Below are 21,233 nucleotides of genomic sequence, written 5' to 3'. Positions count from 1 at the left end.
ACATGATTTTCATGCAGGACAATGCTCCATCACACGCGTCCAAGTACTCCACAGCGTGGCTGGCAAGAAAGGGTATAAAAGAAGAAAAACTAATGACATGGCCTCCTTGTTCACCTGATCTGAACCCCATTGAGAACCTGTGGTCCATCATCAAATGTGAGATTTACAAGGAGGGAAAACAGTACACCTCTCTGAACAGTGTCTGGGAGGCTGTGGTTGCTGCTGCACGCAATGTTGATGGTGAACAGATCAAAACACTGACAGAATCCATGGATGGCAGGCTTTTGAGTGTCCTTGCAAAGAAAGGTGGCTATATTGGTCGCTGATTTGTTTTTGAATGTCAGAAATGTATATTTGTGAATGTGGAGATGTTATATTGGTTTCACTGGTAAAAATAAATAATTGAAATGGGTATATATTTGTTTTTTGTTAAGTTGCCTAATAATTATGCACAGTAATAGTCACCTGCACACACAGATATCCCCCTAAAATAGCTAAAACTAAAAACAAACTAAAAACTACTTCCAGAAACATTCAGCTTTGATATTAATGAGTTTTTTGGGTTCATTGAGAACATGGTTGTTGTTCAATAATAAAATTATTCCTCAAAAATACAACTTGCCTAATAGTCAAAGGAGCTTGCAAAGAAAAGCGTCTGGACTTCTTTAAGTTACTTGAAGACGTTTCACCTCTCATCCGAGAAGCTTCTTCAGTTCTAAGGTCAAATGGTGGAGAGTCCCAGATATAAACCTAGTGGGAGTAACCCCTCACAGAGGGACAAAAGGATCACATATTACAAAATCTTCACTTCTTTCTGTTTATCATCATTTTTATGCATCCCCAGCTTGGTGGAAATATGGGAAAGAAGCAGATGAGTCTCAGAGTTTATTTTTCAGTTTAAGGATTAACATATCATTAATAAACCACAGTAATAACACATCATAACATGTAATAACATGATCAGGCCCACCAGGTTATGAGCAAAAATGTACCTGTATGAAGGTAAGGCAGGCTATGCAGATAAAAGAGCATTCCACTTACTAAATGGTTATGTCCATATTTTAAATGCATATTTTTCTAGAACAATCTGGCGTTAGGGGTTACATTCAGAAGAAACAAAATTATAAAACAGAAAAGTTGTTGGTTATATTATCAAAATAAGAACTGTGTAACCTGTTTAACTAAAAACAAAACTAAAATCTTCAAATGGTTAACAGAATACATATTTAAGTAAATGCACATAAAAAAATAAATGCACATAAAAATATTTTTATGACTGATTAAACATTAACAGTAGACTATTTTAAACAGAAATAATTTCATCCTGAATATCATAGATAAGTAACAGCCAGCAGAGAGCAGACCCTCTGAGTCGGACACTGCCTCCTACAGGATTTTTGCAGTCTTGAAGAAAGGCAGTCTAAAGGGTTGTGTGGTTTTGTGTATTTCTTTAGTTTTTGCAGACATACGATATATAATAGATGGATATAGTCAATGTTCTGCATTGATTAGTGAAGTTCCAATGTGAAGACTCAAAGCCTTAAGTTGATGATTATGACTGCTGCTGTCTTGGTGTTTTAATACCTGATGTGAGAAAGGAGACACATCACACACTGGCTTGAGGTATATCGTGTTTTATCCTCCTTTCTGACAGTAGTGGTGTCTATAATTACCAATGCAACATCATGCTGTACTCAGTAAGACCAGAGATTAGCAACTTAAACTTAACTCCATCATAAAAGTCTACTGAGCTGACAGAGAAAGGCAGCTAACGGGCATTTTCTTATACATGTCTTTACATCTGGACTACATTTAGCAACTGGAAGAGTTTAAAAAGCTATTTAGCATGAGCTTTTATATACAGTCTATGGTTGCAATTATGTAAGCTAAAGATGTGAGGGGTCTTACTGTGACTCCTATTGTCAGATGTGCACCTGGAAAATACTTATGGACACATTCAATCATTTAATTAACTGATTACAGTTGATTATAAAACTGTAATGTTTGAAATCTTTCATATTTTACAATTTTCAAATGCTGATAAGGTGCGCCTACAACCCCCCAAAATTCACATCAGATATTTTTTATAGAAGGAAGGAGTGCATGGTGAACTCAGGGTTGCTGCCTTAAGTGGAGGAGTTCAAGTATCTCATTGTCTTTTTCACAGTAGATAAATAAGACACTGTGGCAGATTGACAGACGGATTGGCGTAGCTGTAATGCGGACCCCATATTGGTCTGCTAAAGTGAGGTGAGCAGAAAACGGAGTCGAGCTACTAATATGTCATTCAGTCACCAACTCGCTTCAGGCCATATGAACTGAGCCCTTTTCCTTCCTTCCTTCCTTCCTTCCTTCCTTCCTTCCTTCCTTCCTTCCTTCCTTCCTTCTCCCAGAATGCATTTAAATACAAGACAGACTGTCAGAAAAACATGTGAATAAAAAAGCAAATATAGAAGCTTTTCATAGAGACTTAGAGCTAAGCAATAATTAACCTTTATATTGATCCTCGTTTCTTTTACATATGTAGGATGTTTAGCAAATGCAACAGACACTGTATGATATGCTTCAATGAACATGAAAAAGAAAAGAATAAAAAAGTCCAGAGGGGGACATGGCATGCTAAAATACTGGCGACTGTAGACAAAGATTTTCAGAAAGCATGACCCCTGACCACTGAGATTCTAACTCGTGATTTTGGCATATTTAAGACTATGCCAAAGCATCTGAAATGAATTTCAGTCTGGACTTTGACTAAGCTACTTCAAATCCTTAATTTAATTCACTCCCACCACCATGTTTACTTTGGTATGATGTGGGATGCTGTTTTGGCTTTCATAAATCAAATGAAAACAATTATTTTAATAAACATTTCATGCGCTGATGTTAAAAGAAGAGAACAGTCTACAGGATGACGCAGCAGCAGGTTGCTGGATAGTCGTCAGCATTGACTTTGTGTTCGTTGCCGTACACATAGTAGGCGTGGGTGTTGTCTTTCCACTCGTAGTTCACCCTGGTGATGGGGATCAGCTCGACCGTCTGCCTCTGAAAGAGAGAGATAGAGGTGCGTGTCAGCTTGAGTAGGAAAGCATTAGCTTAGCTTAGCATAGACTAAAAGCTGGAGGAAAGGAAACACATCAGCCTCATTCTGTCGTACGTCTTGACCGTCTCTGATTCGCATAAACATTAAATGGTAGATCATTATTAAATATTAATAATGATTGCTGTGACTCATTTGTCACAAGCTGAAATTTGTGGCAATGATTGAACATGACTATCTCAAAGACTATTAAAGATAAAAGCCTAATATTTTAAAATATGTTTTTAAAATATGTTCAAATATGTAAAAATAAATATCTAAATATTTAAAATTTGAAAAAAGTGCAAGACTACTACAAAGTCCTATATATGAAAGCAAACTAATAAAAAAAACTTCCCATTTCAAAAGACAGAAAGTGAAAATTTCTAAATAGTATATAGTTATCTTTCACAACAATGCTAAAATAAAACTGAATCCTTTTTAACATTAAATGATTATGATTTTCTTCATTTTTGTGATTATTTCCATTTAACTTTCATGTTTAATTGAGCAAATATCACAAGCTGTACCACAAAAACATCAGCAGATAGTAAAAATGGCACTATACCACTTTTTTATATCCGATACCGATATCATAATTTTGGATATCTGCTGATATGAATCCAATATAGTGTATTTTTTAATCAATAAAACTGTTTTTTAAATATTTTGCTGCATTTTGTATAAGTTCATACTCAAGTTTAAACAAAAAAAAAACTAAAGCTATTCTGTTATACCTGTATGCAAAAAATACACTGCACCCAAAATATTTCATAGTTCAGCATAGTGATGTGCGATACCACTGATTTCCTTTCCGATCCGATACCAAGTAATCGTCAGGGTGGTATCGACGATACTGATCCGATACCGATACTTTGTACAAAAACGTATTTTATTTATTGTATCTCAAATTATAGCGTCATAATGATTACAGGACATCAGATTTCTTGTTCTTATCACTTAGTAATGCAGAGTTCATCATATAGAAATAAAAAAACTGAAGTTGTGCGCTATTTGAACACCTTGCCTGCCTGCAGCACTAAAGGACTCCGTGAGAGACGTCACCTGTCCCTCTCCTCCTCTTCAGTTCGCCTCAACATACGCTATTCTGTGATATGATTTACTCTGAGGTGTTTGACAAGGTTAGTGATGTTGCCACAACCATACATGCCAACCCTCCTGATTTTTCCAGGAGAATCCCGAATTTCAGTGCCCCTCCTGAAAATCTCCCGGAGCCACCATTCTCCCGAATTTCTCCCGATTTTCCACCCGGACAACAAAATTGAAAAACCATATCGCAGAATTTATAGCGCGGCCCAGCCAATTCCAGTTTCCAACAATGGCGGCAGCGACTTAGTTTTAATATTACTCTTGTTACGGCCTCCGGCCTCAGGTGGCCCTGCCTTCCTCTAGGTAAATCAATGTGTTCCAGGACTTGTGTGTGATTGGTTACTGGGAGACCCGTGCCAACCCTCTCTTATGCAGAATGAAGTGTGCCAGACCACACGGACGATTGGCTGCCCCGGGATCCCATGATGCTCCAAGAGGCAATCAGTGGCTGATCGTACCCACCTGTGGCTACAAAAGGCTGGAGGTCCTTCACTCAGTGGCTGCTGCTTAGGACTGAACATGCAGTTTGCCCTTCGTGCCTCCCTCGTCGATCTTTTTTGAACTTATTCATATTGCTGAACTTTGTCGAACCTTGGTGCATGCTTTAAACTTAGCCTGATTAGAGTTTTGAGCTGCTAGCGGGCTGTGAGTAGGATTTTGTGAAGCTGGCTTGCCGTAGTTAAAACCCTAGCTTTTATTTTGTGTGTGGCCAGCCTGCCTTAGTTACCCTTTAACTTTTACTCGTGACTGTTCTTTCTTTATGTAATAATTGTCTGCCCAGTGGTCTGTTGCACAGCCCTGTCGGTTTTCTGTTTAGAGTTTGTAATTAAAACCTTTTGCTTTACTCAGTTTTGTGTTGGGGGGCTCGTGTATGTTACTCCCTCCCTGACGCCTAGCAGAGGGGGTCGTAACACTCTTATTTCTCTTTCTGGGTCGCAAAAAAACTTTTAACATATTTTCAGGTGAGAATGTAGCTGTGTAAACTTCAAATATCTGAACCGACCGACACATCGTCTTCAAACCCCTGCGGTCTTTCATTACTCGGGTTAAACATGATATATAAGTCACTTTGATAACTTAAAAATGTTATTGTTTGGCTTTTTCAGTGTTTTATTTGTTCATGAGCAAATCAGTTTGGCTGAGATTAAAGTTATTAGATTAGATTAAATTAAATTTAACTTAATTAATCCCTCGGGAGGGTTTTTACACAGCTGAATAAACGTTAAACAGAAAACTAATTAAACAAAGTGTGAGACGGTCGAGAGTTTACGCCAGCGCCCTGTTATATTTTAGATAGCAAGGAGCAGACGGCAGAGTTTCACTTCACCGAGGGAGCTCGTGACGTACTACCCGGCTTTCTTTAGACCACGAAGGCCGGGTCCTCAGGTGGAAGCAGCTTCTGAATTTGGACACCCTCGCTGTTTCCGGGCCGGCCAATAATAAAGGTGACATTTAATGCATTTTATCCGATGAATAAACACTGTAAAATGTATTTTGAATGTCTCCCTAATTCTGAGGTCTCAAGTATGGCCACAATACCTCACTCTTGGAGCACTTTTTTGCCACATGTATCACAAACCATGTCTCAGCTGTTTGTGGAGGTAAAATATGTCCGCACAATTACGCTCAGCCATTGTTGTGAGTGCGCACGCCAAGGGGCTGCGAGACATTTATACAGCCGTATTTCGCACATGACTATGAAAGAGGAAGTAGTTCCTTTGAATGTAGACAAGATCTGAATGTTATAGTTTCTTTCCACTGTGTTCCTGTTAATGATAAACTACAAATTTACCCTAAATTACTAAAATATCGATATTTTAATGTGAGAATTGATTCTAGAACATAAATGATTATGTATCGGAGGAATCGATATTTCAGGATCGATCCGCACATCACTAGTTCAGCAATACTGATCAATCTAATAAACTTAAACCTACACCATCCTCCCTATTCTGGTATTTTAAAGAGTACTTAGTGGAAATATTAAGCAACCTAACTAATAGGGTTGCAAACTCCCAGCAATATAAATAGGGAACCACTCCCCACCCTCCGCCTCGTGATGCTTAATCGACGTAATTTAATTTAATGCACGTGTAAAAAAAAACCCAAAAAAACAAAATGCACAGAAATCAATTATTTTTCTACAATAATTAAATAGATTCAACATCTTTCTTCAACAGAATTGCAGACTGCACAGATGGTACCTTTCCAAAGGAAAAAGTACTGTAGCTTATAAATTTGACTTAATAGTTCCTATATACAATAATGGATTTCTATACATTTACATCAGATGAAAACTTTGGGTGTAAGATTCAGATAATTATGTATTAAAAGCTCGACATTTTAAATGAGAATAAGATGGAAAAGCATGTCTTTGTGCCCCCTTTTCCCTGTTAATGCCCTACCTGCCCCCTGGCTAAACTTTGCTAGACCCGCCCCTGCACAGTTACCAGCCGTCAGCTACGTAGAAAAGGATCCTGGTCTAGAAAGTAATATTAATCTCCATAAGTTGATTCTGTTCATCTGGACGTAGCGTTTTGTGGGAGAAACGTTTCGTCACTCATCCAAGTGACTTCTTCAGGCTCAGCTGACTGCAGGTTTCCCCAACCTTATAAACAGTACAACATTCTAACAACAGCTTATAAGCTCAAACGTGCTGCTGTTGTTTAGCCGCTGGTTTCCTTTTTCTGGTGCAAAGTGGGCCAAAAACAAACAAGGGAGACGGGACTTGCGACAGAAAAGCCGATCAGCCGATCAGTTTCATGATTGAAGTAGCAACAGGAGAGGGAGAGAGAGAGAAGAGGCAGTCGCTCCATATATCGGTTGTTATGCTTAACGTGGGAATGCTTTACAAACATTCAGACATTAACTTACACACTTCTTCTCTCTGGGATAACTTTCTTGGAGATGAAATGCCGGTTTGGTAGCGAGACGCCAAGTGCTCAACCAGACCACCGAGAGGTCTCGCACGCCACAGCCGCTCTATCACATGACGCATACTGCTCCGACGTGCTACGGTTATGAGTTGAGTTACGCCATGGCGCAAGTTTTTCTTTGAGGCGCTTTCGTGATATTTAATGGATTGATTACATTTTTTTATTACCGATATGTAATATTGGATCGGTCCATCCCCAGTAGATAGTCTAGCTTAAATAGAACAAAATCCTTGAATTTATGTTCTTTGTGAATTGTACTCCTTTTTTTTTTATTTTTTATGTTGTTTCCATCCCCTGATGTATTACTTGATATGGTTTTTTGAAATCGTTTTTCAAGATCAACTTTGACATTGGGTGCTAACAATAAAGGTCAAGGCCAAATGTTTAGTCAACCAAGATACTCGTGCCCCCCCCCAAAGCCTTTTATATTATTGTGAAGTTTGAAGATGATCCATAAAAACTTGGGTGGGTTATATATGTTTTTGCTGATTTACATATTTTATGTGACCCTCGACCTGATTTTCACCAAAATTAAATCAGCTCGAGCTGTCCTTGGCATCTACCATCACAACATCATCACCATCAATTTGAAAATGATATCTTGAAAATTGTTAACACTACACTGCTAACAGACAAACAATTCCTTTGGGTAGGTGGATATTAGGGATGCAACGATACACAAAATTCACGGTTCGGTTCGATACTTTGGTGTCACGGTTCGATATTTTTTCGATACAAAAAAAATGTTCATGCCTTTTTAATTTGTCATTTATTAAAATTATAAATATATATTTTAACTCAAAAGTACAGTTTTTAAATTTAACCCTAACCCTTGTGCGTGTTTTTTATTTTGACAGCGAATGTGCACCTGCGGACCACTTATGTGCAGCCCTGGTTATTTAGCTCGTCATATTGCAGCCACAGAAATTCTTTTGTCCATGAAACCATAAAGCTGCACTTTCTTTTTGCCTTATAGTCTCATTTGTCATAACTTTTCCGTTTTGTGGTAAGCTTTTCTTTGGCTGTCACTTCTTCACCCTGACCTGTCTTATTTGGCTCAGCAGAACTAAAATATATATCCTGCTGCTTTTACACACGCACTCACATAACGCTCAGCGATTCTCTGCGCGATCAACCTCTCACATGTTTAAGCTGCGGGAGATTTCACTTGTCATGTTTGCATAGTAAGCTAACGATTGATAAGACGATGTCAGAGGAATTGGTGCACAAATTATCATCACTCACCAATCAGTGCTGTCGCTCTCTATACACAGTTCGCACGATTGCAAAGTGAAAGCAAAAAAACAAGCGCAAATTTAAACGCGATTTCAATATGTCACATATTGACAGTGGCTCACCGATGCCAATGACATAATTACCCAGCTACATTTCTGAAAGAATGCAAAAGCATTGACATATATTTTTCCTTCCTACAATAGCCCGATGGGCAGGGCAGAGATAGATTTTGGTAGCCCGTCTGAAAAAAATCGCTAGCCCCAGGACGTCGGGCTAGCGATTTTGCGAGCCCTGTATCTGATTGAGGAATCACTCATCTTTGGAAAAGAGAGTTTATTACAGAGAAATGTCTCTTTCCAAAATAAAAGCTATACTATCCGCTTCTTCTGGGCTATATTCTCAGCAGCATAAGGAGAATCATGTGCTAACAGCTGTCTAAATGACTCGGCTAAAGTTAGTAGCATGCTTGTTGTTTTTGTCTTTGCACTAGGATGATGTCGGCGTAAATGTGCAGTCATATTCGTTGTGTTCCCACTAGTGCTTTCAGGTTAATCTCGTTGAAATGACCTTAACGCCACAACACGGCAAATCTCCGTTAACGAGCTACCGCCGATCGCTCCGTGCATGGGGCTAGACGGCCAACAGCTTAACTTCTGTCTTGCTAGCTTGCCCTGCGCTCTTCCTTCTGACTATGCTGTCTGTGTTGAGTGCTCAGTGGATCTGCGCTCGACAGTGCAGCCTAGGCGGAGTAGTCGAACGCAGATTCACTGAGCGCTCAACACAGACAGCATCGTCAGAAGGAAAGTTGATAAAATAAATTACAAATGTTGTATTGTTCGATACATATGCGTACCGAACCGAAAGCACTGTATCGAACGGTTCAATATCGATACGAATATCGTTGCACCCCTAGTGGATAACTATATACTGTTCAGAAATAGCGACTAGTTGTCTTTTGCAAGGTCAAGGTTTTTTTTTTTTTATTAGTGTGTTCTCAAAAATGTATTCATTCATTTCAAGACACCTTCAGTCACGACGCACCACAGAACACTACATGTGGCCATCAAACTGTATATCTCCTTATGACATGTGGACTAATTTCACAAAATCTCGCTGATACTTTACATAGTATTGTTTTAACTTTGGAATATTTCATTTTAATTAAACATTGCACTCTGAAGGTCTTTGAAAACGTTTCTTGTGTCATAAGAACAAACCCCTCTAAAACCCCACATTGTAAATTACACCACAACCTTTCCTGGAATTGTAAATGTATGTGTCTCATCACACTCATGACACTGTGATTGGCCCATTTGGTGCTTTTGTTTCTTCTACACATTTCTGGTTACTTCCAGAATTGTGTAGTTCCTGTTTTGTTGCAACTGACTGGGAGTGTATGAATCAACATAAAGAGAGAAACTCCCCACCAACAAGCATTTTGGTGGCAAAATTGCAGAGCAACACAGGCACACTAGAATAGACCTTTTGTTTTTCTCTTGAGCTGTGTGTCGGCCTACCTGCTGCAGAATCCTGGAGGTTTGGCCATACTTCGTTTGATGTTCTTTGATCAGACGGTCAGAGGCCTGAGAGACTCCTGGGTTTGGAAACCCAAACAGCGGGTAAACCTGAGAGATAAAAGAGAGAAATTAACATGCAATATACACACAGCTAACCCCAGCAATGTCTTTTACTTCTTACGTTTATGTTTACCTAAACTACATCTGGCTGAAGTGAGCCCCTGCTGTGGCATTATGTTTTACTTATGAAGATTAGTTCATCTTTAAAATGCGAAATTTGGAATACAGCATTCTAAACTATTGTGTAGAAATTACTGTGATGTAGTTTATTGTGTATATTTTGGTATGAAATAACTGAACTGAAAAGTGTGAAGCTACATTAGCTGTGTGTGTGTGTGTCTGTGGTTTTCATGGGGACCAAAAACTGGTAGTTTACTATACTACACTACAGGGAGTGCAGAATTATTAGGCAAATGAGTATTTTGTCCACATCATCCTCTCCATGCATGTTGTCTTACTCCAAGCTGTATAGGCTCGAAAGCCTACTACCAATTAAGCATATTAGGTGATGTGCATCTCTGTAATGAGAAGGGGTGTGGTCTAATGACATCAACACCCTATGTATATTTGTGAATGTGGAGATGTTATATTGGTTTCACTGGTAAAAATAAATAATTGAAATGGGTATATATTTGTTTTTTGTTGAGTTGCCTAATAATTATGCACAGTAATAGTCACCTGCACACACAGATATCCCCCTAAAATAGCTAAAACTAAAAACAAACTAAAAACTACTTCCAAAAACATTCAGCTTTGATATTAATGAGTTTTTTGGGTTCATTGAGAACATGGTTGTTGTTCAATAATAAAATTATTCCTCAAAAATACAACTTGCCTAATAATTATGCACTCCCTGTATACAGCCCTCGTTTGAAGGCATTTTTGAGACTCAAAATGTGGTTTTAGTGTCAGGGTTACAATTAGGTTAGGTTTAGGGGAAGGGTCAGGGTTAGGCAATCATTTTTGATGGTTAGGGTAAGCGGCTAGGGAAAGCATTATGTCAATGAGATGTCTCCACAAGGATATAAATACACACAGACGAGTGTGTGTGTGTGTGTGTGTGTGTGTGTGGGTGTGTGTGCATACCAAGTTCTGGCTGTTCTTGAACAGCTCCTTCCCATTCACTGAGCACAGCTTATCAGTCTTTAAACCAGAGTTATGCTCCACCACGTGGTCTTCCACATTGTTTTTCCTAAATACACACAATAACTATATTCATATATATGTACCAAATCACAACATCTTCAAGAAACCTTGAAGATGTTTCTTCGAGGTTAATTAAGAAACATAATTCAGCAATCCAGTGTTGGAACAGCTCAGTACTTGTACTCACCACTCCACTTTGAGCTCGATGTAGGTCAGCAGTTGGCGTTTTCCTTTACAGGTTTGACACTCCTTTTTCCCTCTGCCATTACACTTACTACAACTAAACACAAACATAGACGTGACACATTAACCTTTTGTTTTTCTTTTTGTGGTCACATCAATATCTTCTTTAGGCCCTAGTTGGTGGTTGTTCTAGGTGGTTGGCCACATAACCAGTATGCTGCTTTGCTGTATTTGATCACCAACAGTTGGTTTTCGCTGGCAGCAGTCTCAATGTTCTTGTTTCAGGTGTGACCACATATGGAAATTCCATATTGCATTTCAACAAACGGGCCTATCAAGGTTTTATTTCAGCAAGGTCCAGGTTTTGGAGGCGGTCTTCATACTAATGTTAGGCTGCTTCTTCTTCGCTTGGCCCATTCTGCTGTGGATGTAATCTGTGATCTGATTTTTGAACTATCAAATGAATGCGTTTAAATTCACTGCTTAATTGGGGCACCATTGAGATGAAAAGCAGCCGCCGATGCTCTGTGGTGTTGATTTAGAGTCCATATGGCCCGGCAATGCAGGCATTGTCACAGAGGATGTCAGTCACCTCTGCATCGTCATTTGTATCGATAAGCTGTCATTAGCAAACATCAGTCTTGAATCATACATCCATGAACATACATCATCCAAATAATTCTTATTCCAAAACTCATTTCCTCAAGACTCAACTGTTCCTAAAGCCAAGCCTGAATCGAATAAGAGTTTTTAAATGTGAATTGAAATCAGCTTTGTAATAATCTAAAATCATCTTTGGGAGGTGCTTTTCTAGATTTACCTGGATTTACCTGGCAGGGAAGGGTTGGACCATTCTTGTTTCCTTAGATCAGATTTATTTATTTTTTTTAAATTCTAATATTTCTGTATTTCATTTATTATTTTCTGAGTATGTGTACGCTTATTCTGTTAATATTGCTGCTTATCTTCACATCCTCCAGAACATAATTTAACAGATTCCATCCTTCACGTCTTTTAAAATAAAATAAAAATATATATATTTTTTTTAAATCAAAATTGAGTTATTGCGGGATGCAGATAGAGGACACAGATGATTGTGGTGCGACTATCTCTGCTCATGTATTCATCAGGCAAGTCTGTAGTGCTAGATATCAAAAAGTCAGTTGTTGATTCTTTTGGTTTTATTGCTGGTTGCACTGCAGACAAGATGCAGCTGCTCTGCACACAGGAGCAGACTCTGCTTCAAGAATTGTTTTCGTGGTTGTGTGTGTGGGGGGGACCAGTGCTAATGTCACGTCCACTTGTGCTTTCACAGCTTTGTTGTACACAACAAACATCTTGTTTCCACTTTTAGCAGGAACAGTTTTTCTTGAATATTTTGAAAAGTGTGGTGTTTTGCTGTTGGTCTGCCCTCTTGTAGCTCCCTTTTTAGGTATGAAGTCATCATTTGAGGCTGACACACTGCTCTCATTCTCAGAAATGTCTGTAATTATCTTGTTGTGGAGTACGCTAGGCCAAGTAGTATCATTGATATTGATATTCTTGCTTTCTTAATCACGTATAAATTTATACACTTATTATTGCAGATAGGAAAATATGGCTCAACCTTAACAGAAACTCAGCATCCCTGTTTTATCTATAGTCACAGTTATTTATATCACCTAAATTTTAAAAAGAGAAGAAAAAAGAATGGAAGTCTGGTTATGATTGCACTTGAATGCCGAATGAATGAACGGCTAACTAGATATATTATTAATGGTTTGCATGCATAAACAGAAAACCTGGCTGTTTTGGTCCCTTTTTAAAAAAATCTCCAGTTTACTGCATTGGATTGATTTGCTCTAAAAACATGTACTCATATTCTGAAGTAATAATTGCCTTTTTATTTATGGTAATGTTGTATGCATAGTTTTGTTCTGAAAAAAGTAGTACCTTTCTTTGCCTGTGCCATTGCAGTGACTGCAGGCCGCATCCAACTTCACTCCAGTGCCATCACACACCCAGCAAGCTTTCTACAAAGACACAAATAAGCATTTTTTTTAACATTACCACCAGATTTCTCCTGTCAGCAATTATTATGCATTGTTGAGAATTTTCTTACTTTTCCACATCCATTGCACTCAGTGCATTGCTCTACACCTGTTGCATGGCAGGTGTTGCATTCCTAAAAACACACACACACAAAAAAGTTAATAATAAGATTATTGTCACACTGACAGACACTTCTCCTTAGATCCTTAGAACCTTCCCACACATTCCATGTTAACAGCTTAACTTCTAATCAGAGATCAAGCTAAATCAAAACTGCAAATAAAGTTGTGGTAGGAGTTTGCATGTGCTCAGAAAAAGGTTTTTATAGTCAAATGAGAAAAGAAAAAGAGCTATGTGGCCACAATGACAAGAAGTATGTTTGGATTAGTAAAGGTGAGGCATTCAAACCTAAATGTACCAGCTGTTAAAGATGGTGGACGTAGCAAATTCTTCAAATTCATCTCAAAACAACAGCTACATGATTGAAATGCTGAGCGCTCCAGCAGGACAATGATCCCTAACACACATCGTTGTTCTGTTGATTTAGCCTTGGGGTTCTACATTGCCGGAAAAAAAAAAGATTGTTTATTAATCCTCACCTTTGACTCTGCATTTGGGTCATTTTCACATACAATCATGACACTACTGAAATGTCTTGAAGAACTGCTGTATTGAGAACCCTTGAACACTATCGGTAACCCAAGAAACAACCTCCGGTCCTTTCAAGACCCTGTCAAACCCATGGAACATTTTCAGATTTGACAGCTTTAATTCACAAAGGGCTGCTTACAACTTTTCAAGGTTCCCTGCCAGCTTTACTGTGCCTATATATCCAACCATTACTTGAGTCAGCTCAATGCATTTAAAAAAAAAAAAAAAAAAAAAAAAAGCTCTAGAAAAATCCCATGGACAACTAGCAACCCAATGAAACCTTTGGAGCATGATAATTCCTTAAGTTCATGTAAGGACCACTGAAATCTATTCCTTAGACCATAAAAACGTTTTCAAAGCTACTGTGGTACTTAATACATGTCCAGTGATTGGGGGGGGAATTCGATTTACATAATGAAAGTTGTGTCAGCCCTCTTAAAGCTAAAACCAGCACTTTGATAGATAGCTTCTGTTATTCAGTCACCTTGACAGAGGATGTGAATGGCACCCGGATCTTCACTTTATGGTCACTGAAGAGATTGGGGGGCGTGGCCTGGACCTCCCACGGTTGTGGAGCAGGTTGGGTGTAAAAGTCAGCAGGCTCACCTATTAATTATACAAGAGCTCACAGCAAGTGACAGTAAAAAACAAACTGATGTTTAGGTAAGGATTAGGCAACGATGTCCAAAAGAGGAATTCGTTGTAATGAAAGCAGAAGCAAGTGTGTTTCTCCAGTGTTGAATTGACACTAGAAAGTGTCTATATGGGTCCACTCTTTTGAGTGTTAAACATTTTTGACAGTGTTATATTTTTAACAGTAACCTAGTCCGTTTTAAAGATTAACAATGACGTTGAGCAGTGCTGATTTCCTAACACTGGACTATTACTAGCATTTTGAGTTATTTTCCAGTGTTGGAAAATCAGCACTGCTCAGTGTTAGTCATTGCTAACCTTTAAAACTGACTAGGTTACTGTTAAAACTATCACACTGTCAAAAATGTTCATTTAATACTCAAAAGAGTGGACCTATATAGACACTTTCTAGTGTCAATTCAACACTGGAGATTTTGCAGTGGCATTTTTCCATGTAGTTTCTGTTATGGTCCTGGGTCTGTTAGAAAGTGACTTTGAGGTTTTTTTTTTAGTAAATCTTGGTATTGTTTGGAATTATATTCATGTATCTGTTCCCCATAGTGGAACAGTTGTGGTATTTAGTTTCTTTCCCTTGTTCAGTTTTCTGTGATTAGTTTGTTTTTGTATCTCCCTCTCGTTTCCTCTTCCCTCGTTATCTTGTGTATTTATCATTTAGTCGCCCCACTAGCTGTGATTTTCCCCATGTTTCCTTTTTAGTTCAGGGATTTTTTTTTACCCGTTTCTCGACTGCCTGTAAATTGTTCTGGACTGAATAAAATGAAAATGTGTTTTTACCTTCATATGGTTTCTGGGCCCACTCAGTTGACCTGGACTCAGTGAACGTCTCTAGACGGTACTAAGGAACAGAAAACTGACTTTACCAAGAGAAACTGGATGTGATGATAAGATTCCCCTGTCAACGTACAACGAACTTTGTGAGCCTTCAGTGTGTTTCTGGATCAGGATGAAGTTGTATTAATGCACATGTAGATTAAAAAAAAAACAAGAGGGAAACAAGTTAGGGCGAAAATATTTTATAACAAAAAAATATTATGAATGGTTGTCGTTAGCATAAAACTGTAGGTAGAAATAACTGATGTTAGCTTACTAGTAACAGCGTGGTGTGCATTACTGCATAACAAATCCTGCTGTAAGACTAATCTACAGTGTAGTTTTCGACCACGTGCAACAGCCCTGAAGATTTGTAATGAAATAAACTGTCCAACCCACAAAACTGCACAATTATTTGCTGCCATGAGGTTGGCAAACTACTGCTTCAGTAGGTTTGGACACTTACTTAAAGGCCTCAGGTTTCTGAGAAAAAAAAAATCATTACACATGTTAATTTTTCAACAGTTCATTATCATTCAATTATGTCCTTTGGTCAAATATTTGGAAAAAACATTTAAACTGAATAAAAGCAGTTCAAACCAGACGTCTTTAGTAGACTGATCAAGATAGTAAAGGCAGATATGGAGGTAACTCAGTCCGCAGCATCACTGATGCTGACAGCATTATAAATAGGGAACATTTAATCACCCTAAATGTGTTGAATGGCTCCATGGAGGTGATGACTCCCTGAGTGACCGGAGCGTCACTGTAGCAGCAATGAGACGACACAAATTCCTTGAATGCCTTACGAGCCTCATCCTCAGAAAGAGAGGGGATGCTACAAATCACATAAACTTTGTGTTAAACCAGAAAATTCTACTGGTTGGTGAGCAGCTCAGAAACACAGGTAATATGTTGTACCTCCATTCAGGATTTTCAGGGGCAGGTTGGGGTGGGGCTACTGGCTCCATGGGCATGGGAGGGGGCAGGAAACCTCCTGCATCAATGACAAATTTTCAAGTACAAGCAACAGGATTAATGTGAGGAATTATGTGAACCGGGCTTTTCTTACCTCCTCCTGGCACAGTGCCTTCATAGCCTGGGACATTGCCAAACATGTTGGCTTGGGGTGCCATGACAGGTGGATACATAACTGGAATGAAAAACAAGAAACAAAAAATTCAAACCAATCTTCTGGGTGAAATTAAAACTAGTCATGTCTCCAGCTTTCCATGTTTACTTTTTGATGCAAACCAAAGCTCTGACCAGGCAGCTTAGGAAGTCTGACATTTTGTCTTGGCAAGAAACTGATTCCACTCTCTAGTTGGTGGCTGGTTAGCTTGGGATAAATACTGAAAGGGAAACAGCTATTCCAAATCTATTCAAAGTTAAAAAAATATATATATATATATTTCCGAGAAACTTATTAATTAGCACGTAATATCTTTGTGGTAGTGTGGTGTGGTTTCTTCTCAACAGCTAAAGAAAGGTAAGACGGAATAGGTTTAGGGAGAGAAAGTTAACTGGTATAGCCTGGCTTATCAACCAGCACCTTTTTATCCAGTTAGGATAGGATGTTAGGACCTCGAAGTCTCATGAATACCTGATGAATATAGTGGTGGCTCATGAGGTAGAGCATGTCATAGACTAATCGGAAGGTTGGTGATTCGATCAGTGATTCGAGCTCCAGTGCTCATGCCAAATATCCTTGCGCTACTAAACCCAGGTTTGTGTCCGATGTATCCACTGGAGCATGAACACGTGTAAATGTTAGATAGAAAGCACCTCCGGGTGTGAATGGGTGAATGAGGAAAGTTTTACAAAGTGCTCAGGTAGAGTAGAAAAGCGCTAGGAACCAGCCTATTTACCATGAATACAGTGCCCAGGACACAACTGCACCCACATGTGCTTTGCAATTTAGAGGCATGCAGAGCGTTTATTGGTCAGTTATATCTTTTGTATAAGTACAGTGAAAATACACACTGTGGTACTGTACTCTACTGTGAGATCTCTCTCTGTCTCTCTGCTGGGAAGTGAAATCACTGCTATAACTGGGTTTCTTTAAGTTGTACAAAAATAACATTTTAAATAAAATTTGAATTTTATTTCTAGGCTGGACTAGCTTATCTGAAAGACCTTAAAGTACGGTATCACCCCATTACACCACTTGCGCTCAGACTTCAGGTTTACTTGTGGTTCCTAGAATATTTAAAAGTAGAATGACAGGCAGAGACTTCAGCTTTCAGGCCCCTCTCCTGTGGAACCAGCGCCCAGTTTGCATTCCAGAGACAGACACTATCTCTACTTTTAAGATTGGGCTTAAAATGATTCTTTTTGATAAAGCATATAGTTGGAGCTGAATCGGGGGACCCTGAAACATCCCTTAGTTATGCTGTAAAAGGTCGAGGCTGCTGGGGGATTCCCATGATACACTGAGTGTTTCTTCTTCTCTCACCATTTCCCCCCCCCCCACTCATTAGTTATAATTAGTCACTGGCTCTCTTCCATAGCATGTCTTTGTCCTGTCTTCCCCCCCTCACCCCAATCGGTCACGGCAGATAGCTGCCCCTCCCTGAGCCTGGTTTTGCTGGGGGTTCCTTCCAGTTAAAAGGTTTTTCCTTTCCATTATCACCAAAGCGTATGCTCATAGGAGGTGGTTTGATTGTTGTTATTGTTGTTTTTTGTTTTCTCTGCATTATTGTAGGATCTTTACCTTCCAATACAAAGCACCTCGAGCACCTTAACTGTTGTTGTGATTAGGTTTTGTATAAAAAAAAAACTGAATAATATGTATTCAGTTTAATTAACAGTCTCATCAACATTAGCCCTCTTTACCCCTATGAAGGAATATTAGGACCATATTAAGAAAAAAACATTATTCATCAAAAAAAAGGTAAAAAAAGGCAACCGAAACCCCACCACAGGTTCTCGTTTTTACTCATGACCTTTCATGACAATTAAACTAATGACTTTAAACCATCAAACCAGAGAACCTCACAAGATTTTCCCTCCACTTCCATTTTGTTTACAATAAGCTACCACATTTTTAAATTCAAAATCACTGACATCTGTCTCTGTGTCTCCCTTTCTCTCGCTCTGCGTCTTAGTTGTGTCTCTTTTTTGTCTCCCTTACTTCTTCCCATGTTCTTCTATTTGTTTCATCCTTGTCTCTTCAGCCTGTCGTGTGTTCCTGGGTTTGCTTATCTCTATGCCAATGTCAAGCTTGCGTGTTTTTCATTTAGTTAATTGTTATTTCATGTGCACTGTGTCCAGCTTTGCATCCCGTTTTGTTCTAATTTGTTCCTGCTATGTAATTATGTGTTTCCACTTCCCTTATCACCCATCAGTGTATATATATATTATCTCTGGCTTCCTATGTCATTTGTCGGAGTGTCTGTTTTCCCACCCAGTGTCCTCCAGTGTCCCCTCCCTGAGCCCAGTGCATGCTCCTGGGAGGTCATCTGATTGTGGAGTTTTCTCTGTACTACTCTTGCAGCTGTTCTAGCATCTCAAAAAAGAATGAGTATGTTAACCTGACACCCAAGCAATTACCGAGGAAGGACTGGGCTCAGTAGTTGAAGAAAAAAAAAAAACCAGACACAAAAAACTGAAATTAGCGAAACAACTTGATTGTAAAAATGTAAACAAAAAATCCTGTTGCTTATTGCCCAAATTGCACTGTGTACAAAACAGAAAGTTCCTGTTAATTCGGATTTTTTATTTTATTTTTTTCAATTTCACTTAATTTCTGTCGCTACTACAAAGGCGAACATCTGCATTAAATTCTTCAGGAAATAAGGTTCAGATGGGTTAATGAGTTTCATCTGGAGTTTACTGTCCGAAAGAGAAAACAACTGAAACTCCTTAAAAAACAAAAAACAGAAATAGATTAAAGCAGCAAATATATTCAGTTTAGTGAATGCTGAGGTTTAACGTGATTCTGACTTCTTAATCTTCTCGCACTGAATGTGTTTATAGAAGAAACAGCGTTTCAGTCCTGTCAAAGTATTTTTCTTTCACAAAAGTACTTTTTTCTCCTGCACAACTGTAAGCAAATAGAGAAAAAATGCACACGTTGGACTAAGAAATTTCAAGAGTCTAAGAATGCAGATTGTAATCGAAACACATTTACGAAGGTGGACTATCAGAAGCCGAGCTTGCGCGTTTAATGGCCCGGAGGCGTTTGGTGGTCGGTTTCGTGATAGTTCCTAAAGTCTGCAGTCCTGTGTTTCAATTCTTACCTGCGCTGTTCATTCTGCTGCAGATCAATCACGCTGTTATCAGCTGATTTTTATTGATCCGTTATAATCTCTCTGAGTTTTAGTAGTTATCCCCCGTTTCCCCTCCGTCGGGAGCGCGCAATGAGCACGGATAGCGGATCTAGTTGTAGAACCAAAACATGAAGCCAAAACGTCCCTATCGCCCCCTGGTGTCTGGCTGCAGTATGGGTCATAAACCCCGCCTCCTCCATGTTAGCGGATGGGATTGAGGTCAGACTAAAATGTAATGGGTGTAATGGATCTGAAACGGTTTAAATATTCAGAGCCCTCTACAGCCTGGTAACATGGAAACTTTAAAAACATCAGCAGAACGTTTCAGTGGTGTATTCTAATTTGTTCTTTTCATTTAATAATAGAGTCCGTATTATATCAACAGCTAAGAGAAACTAACAAAAACACACAGACATGCTGAAAACAGGAAAGGAGATATAGCTGAATGAGAAGAAAGGGCACAACTAAATGGGAAAAACAGAATATCATTTGGAGAAAGCAGACACAGGGACATGACTTAGAAACAGAAAGTTATCACAAAGGAAGATGACTAGATATTACATAAACCAGGGGTGGGGAACTCCAGGCCTCAAGGGCTGATGTCCTGCAGGTTTTAGATATGACACTGGGTCAACACACCTGAATCAAATGATTATTTCATTAAGTCCTCTGGAGCACTTCAAGACATGTTTAGGAAGTAACTTAGTCATTTAAATCAGTTGTGTTGGATCAAGGACACATTTAAAACCTGCAGGACACCGGCCCTTGAGGCCTGGAGTTCTCCCACCCCTGACATAAATAAACACTCCAATATAAACAGAGACAGAGGCTATAATAAACCCTAAAGGAAACTATCATGCTCAAAAATACAATGAATCACAATACCCCAAATTCACAAAGAAATTGTAAAATAGGATTCTAATGTTATAAAACCATAAAAATGTGTGACGTGTTCTTACTACAACCCTTTAAAACTAAAAGATTCGTAGGGCTCAGTTGTCCAAGGCACTGAGCTACAGGGGAGCTGCTGGGCCTGCAAGTCTACTCACACTTTGGTGTGTATCAGAGGAAGTAGCCCTATTGGGCTTTTGAGGCAGTTACAACTGGGAAAGTCCCCTCACACATCGGCTTCATCTAAGCTCTGCACTGACTGATAGGATCAGGGTTTAGGACTTTTTAAACAGACAGCCAATCCAGACTTCCAGAATTGGGGGGGATCAACACCACCAAGGAAAGTGGTTTTTGCCTTTAAGCCCAATAAAGGCAAAAAAAAAAAAGAGTTGCAGTGGCTGGAGGTGAAACTTTGCAGACATGTAGTGTGAGTTGCAGGGAAGAAGAATTTGTGGAGAATTTCCTGTCAACTATCAATAATTATTTTATTTTGTAATTTTTGTTGATTAAAATAACCTTGTTGAATTTGAGTAGAAATATTCGCTGGAATCTTGCAGCATTTTGTGATGAAAGTTGGCACACATGTAGAGAAGGTAACCCAGAGAAGTATTCAACTGACAATTTCATGTCAACGATCAGAGATGATTTTTAATAAAAATTT

General features: G+C 38.9%; 1 protein-coding gene across 1 annotated transcript; it reads right to left on the bottom strand.

Moving 5' to 3' along the window:
• Window positions 1-872: 872 nt before the first annotated feature.
• Window positions 873-19,810, bottom strand: LOC309707257 (protein SSUH2 homolog). The gene is made up of 12 exons (XM_082534478.1): window positions 19,652-19,810; window positions 16,483-16,563; window positions 16,332-16,407; window positions 16,119-16,248; window positions 15,375-15,435; window positions 14,431-14,552; window positions 13,366-13,428; window positions 13,197-13,276; window positions 11,269-11,361; window positions 11,022-11,127; window positions 9,876-9,983; window positions 873-3,042 (listed from the first exon to the last, which is right to left on the bottom strand). Exons 1-12 carry the CDS (start codon window positions 19,662-19,664, stop codon window positions 2,902-2,904), a joined length of 1,074 nt encoding a protein of 357 aa, XP_082390604.1. The 5' UTR covers window positions 19,665-19,810; the 3' UTR covers window positions 873-2,901.
• Window positions 19,811-21,233: the final 1,423 nt, after the last annotated feature.

This window comes from Aulonocara stuartgranti, assembly GCF_965226115.1.
Source record: "Aulonocara stuartgranti genome assembly, chromosome: 5".
In the NCBI taxonomy this organism is placed as follows: Eukaryota; Metazoa; Chordata; class Actinopteri; order Cichliformes; family Cichlidae; genus Aulonocara; species Aulonocara stuartgranti.
Note: the sequence above shows the minus strand (reverse complement) of the source record. Positions and strands in the feature narration are given on the sequence as shown.

Excerpts from the sequence above, each read along its gene's own strand:
- LOC309707257 (XM_082534478.1), bottom strand. Across the intron at positions 14,553-15,374 it reads GGCCCAGAAACCATATGAAG|GTGAGCCTGCTGACTTTTAC; the intron begins GTAAAAACACAT and ends TATAATTAATAG. Across the intron at positions 3,043-9,875 it reads CCTCCAGGATTCTGCAGCAG|AGGCAGACGGTCGAGCTGAT; the intron begins GTAGGCCGACAC and ends TCTCTCTTTCAG.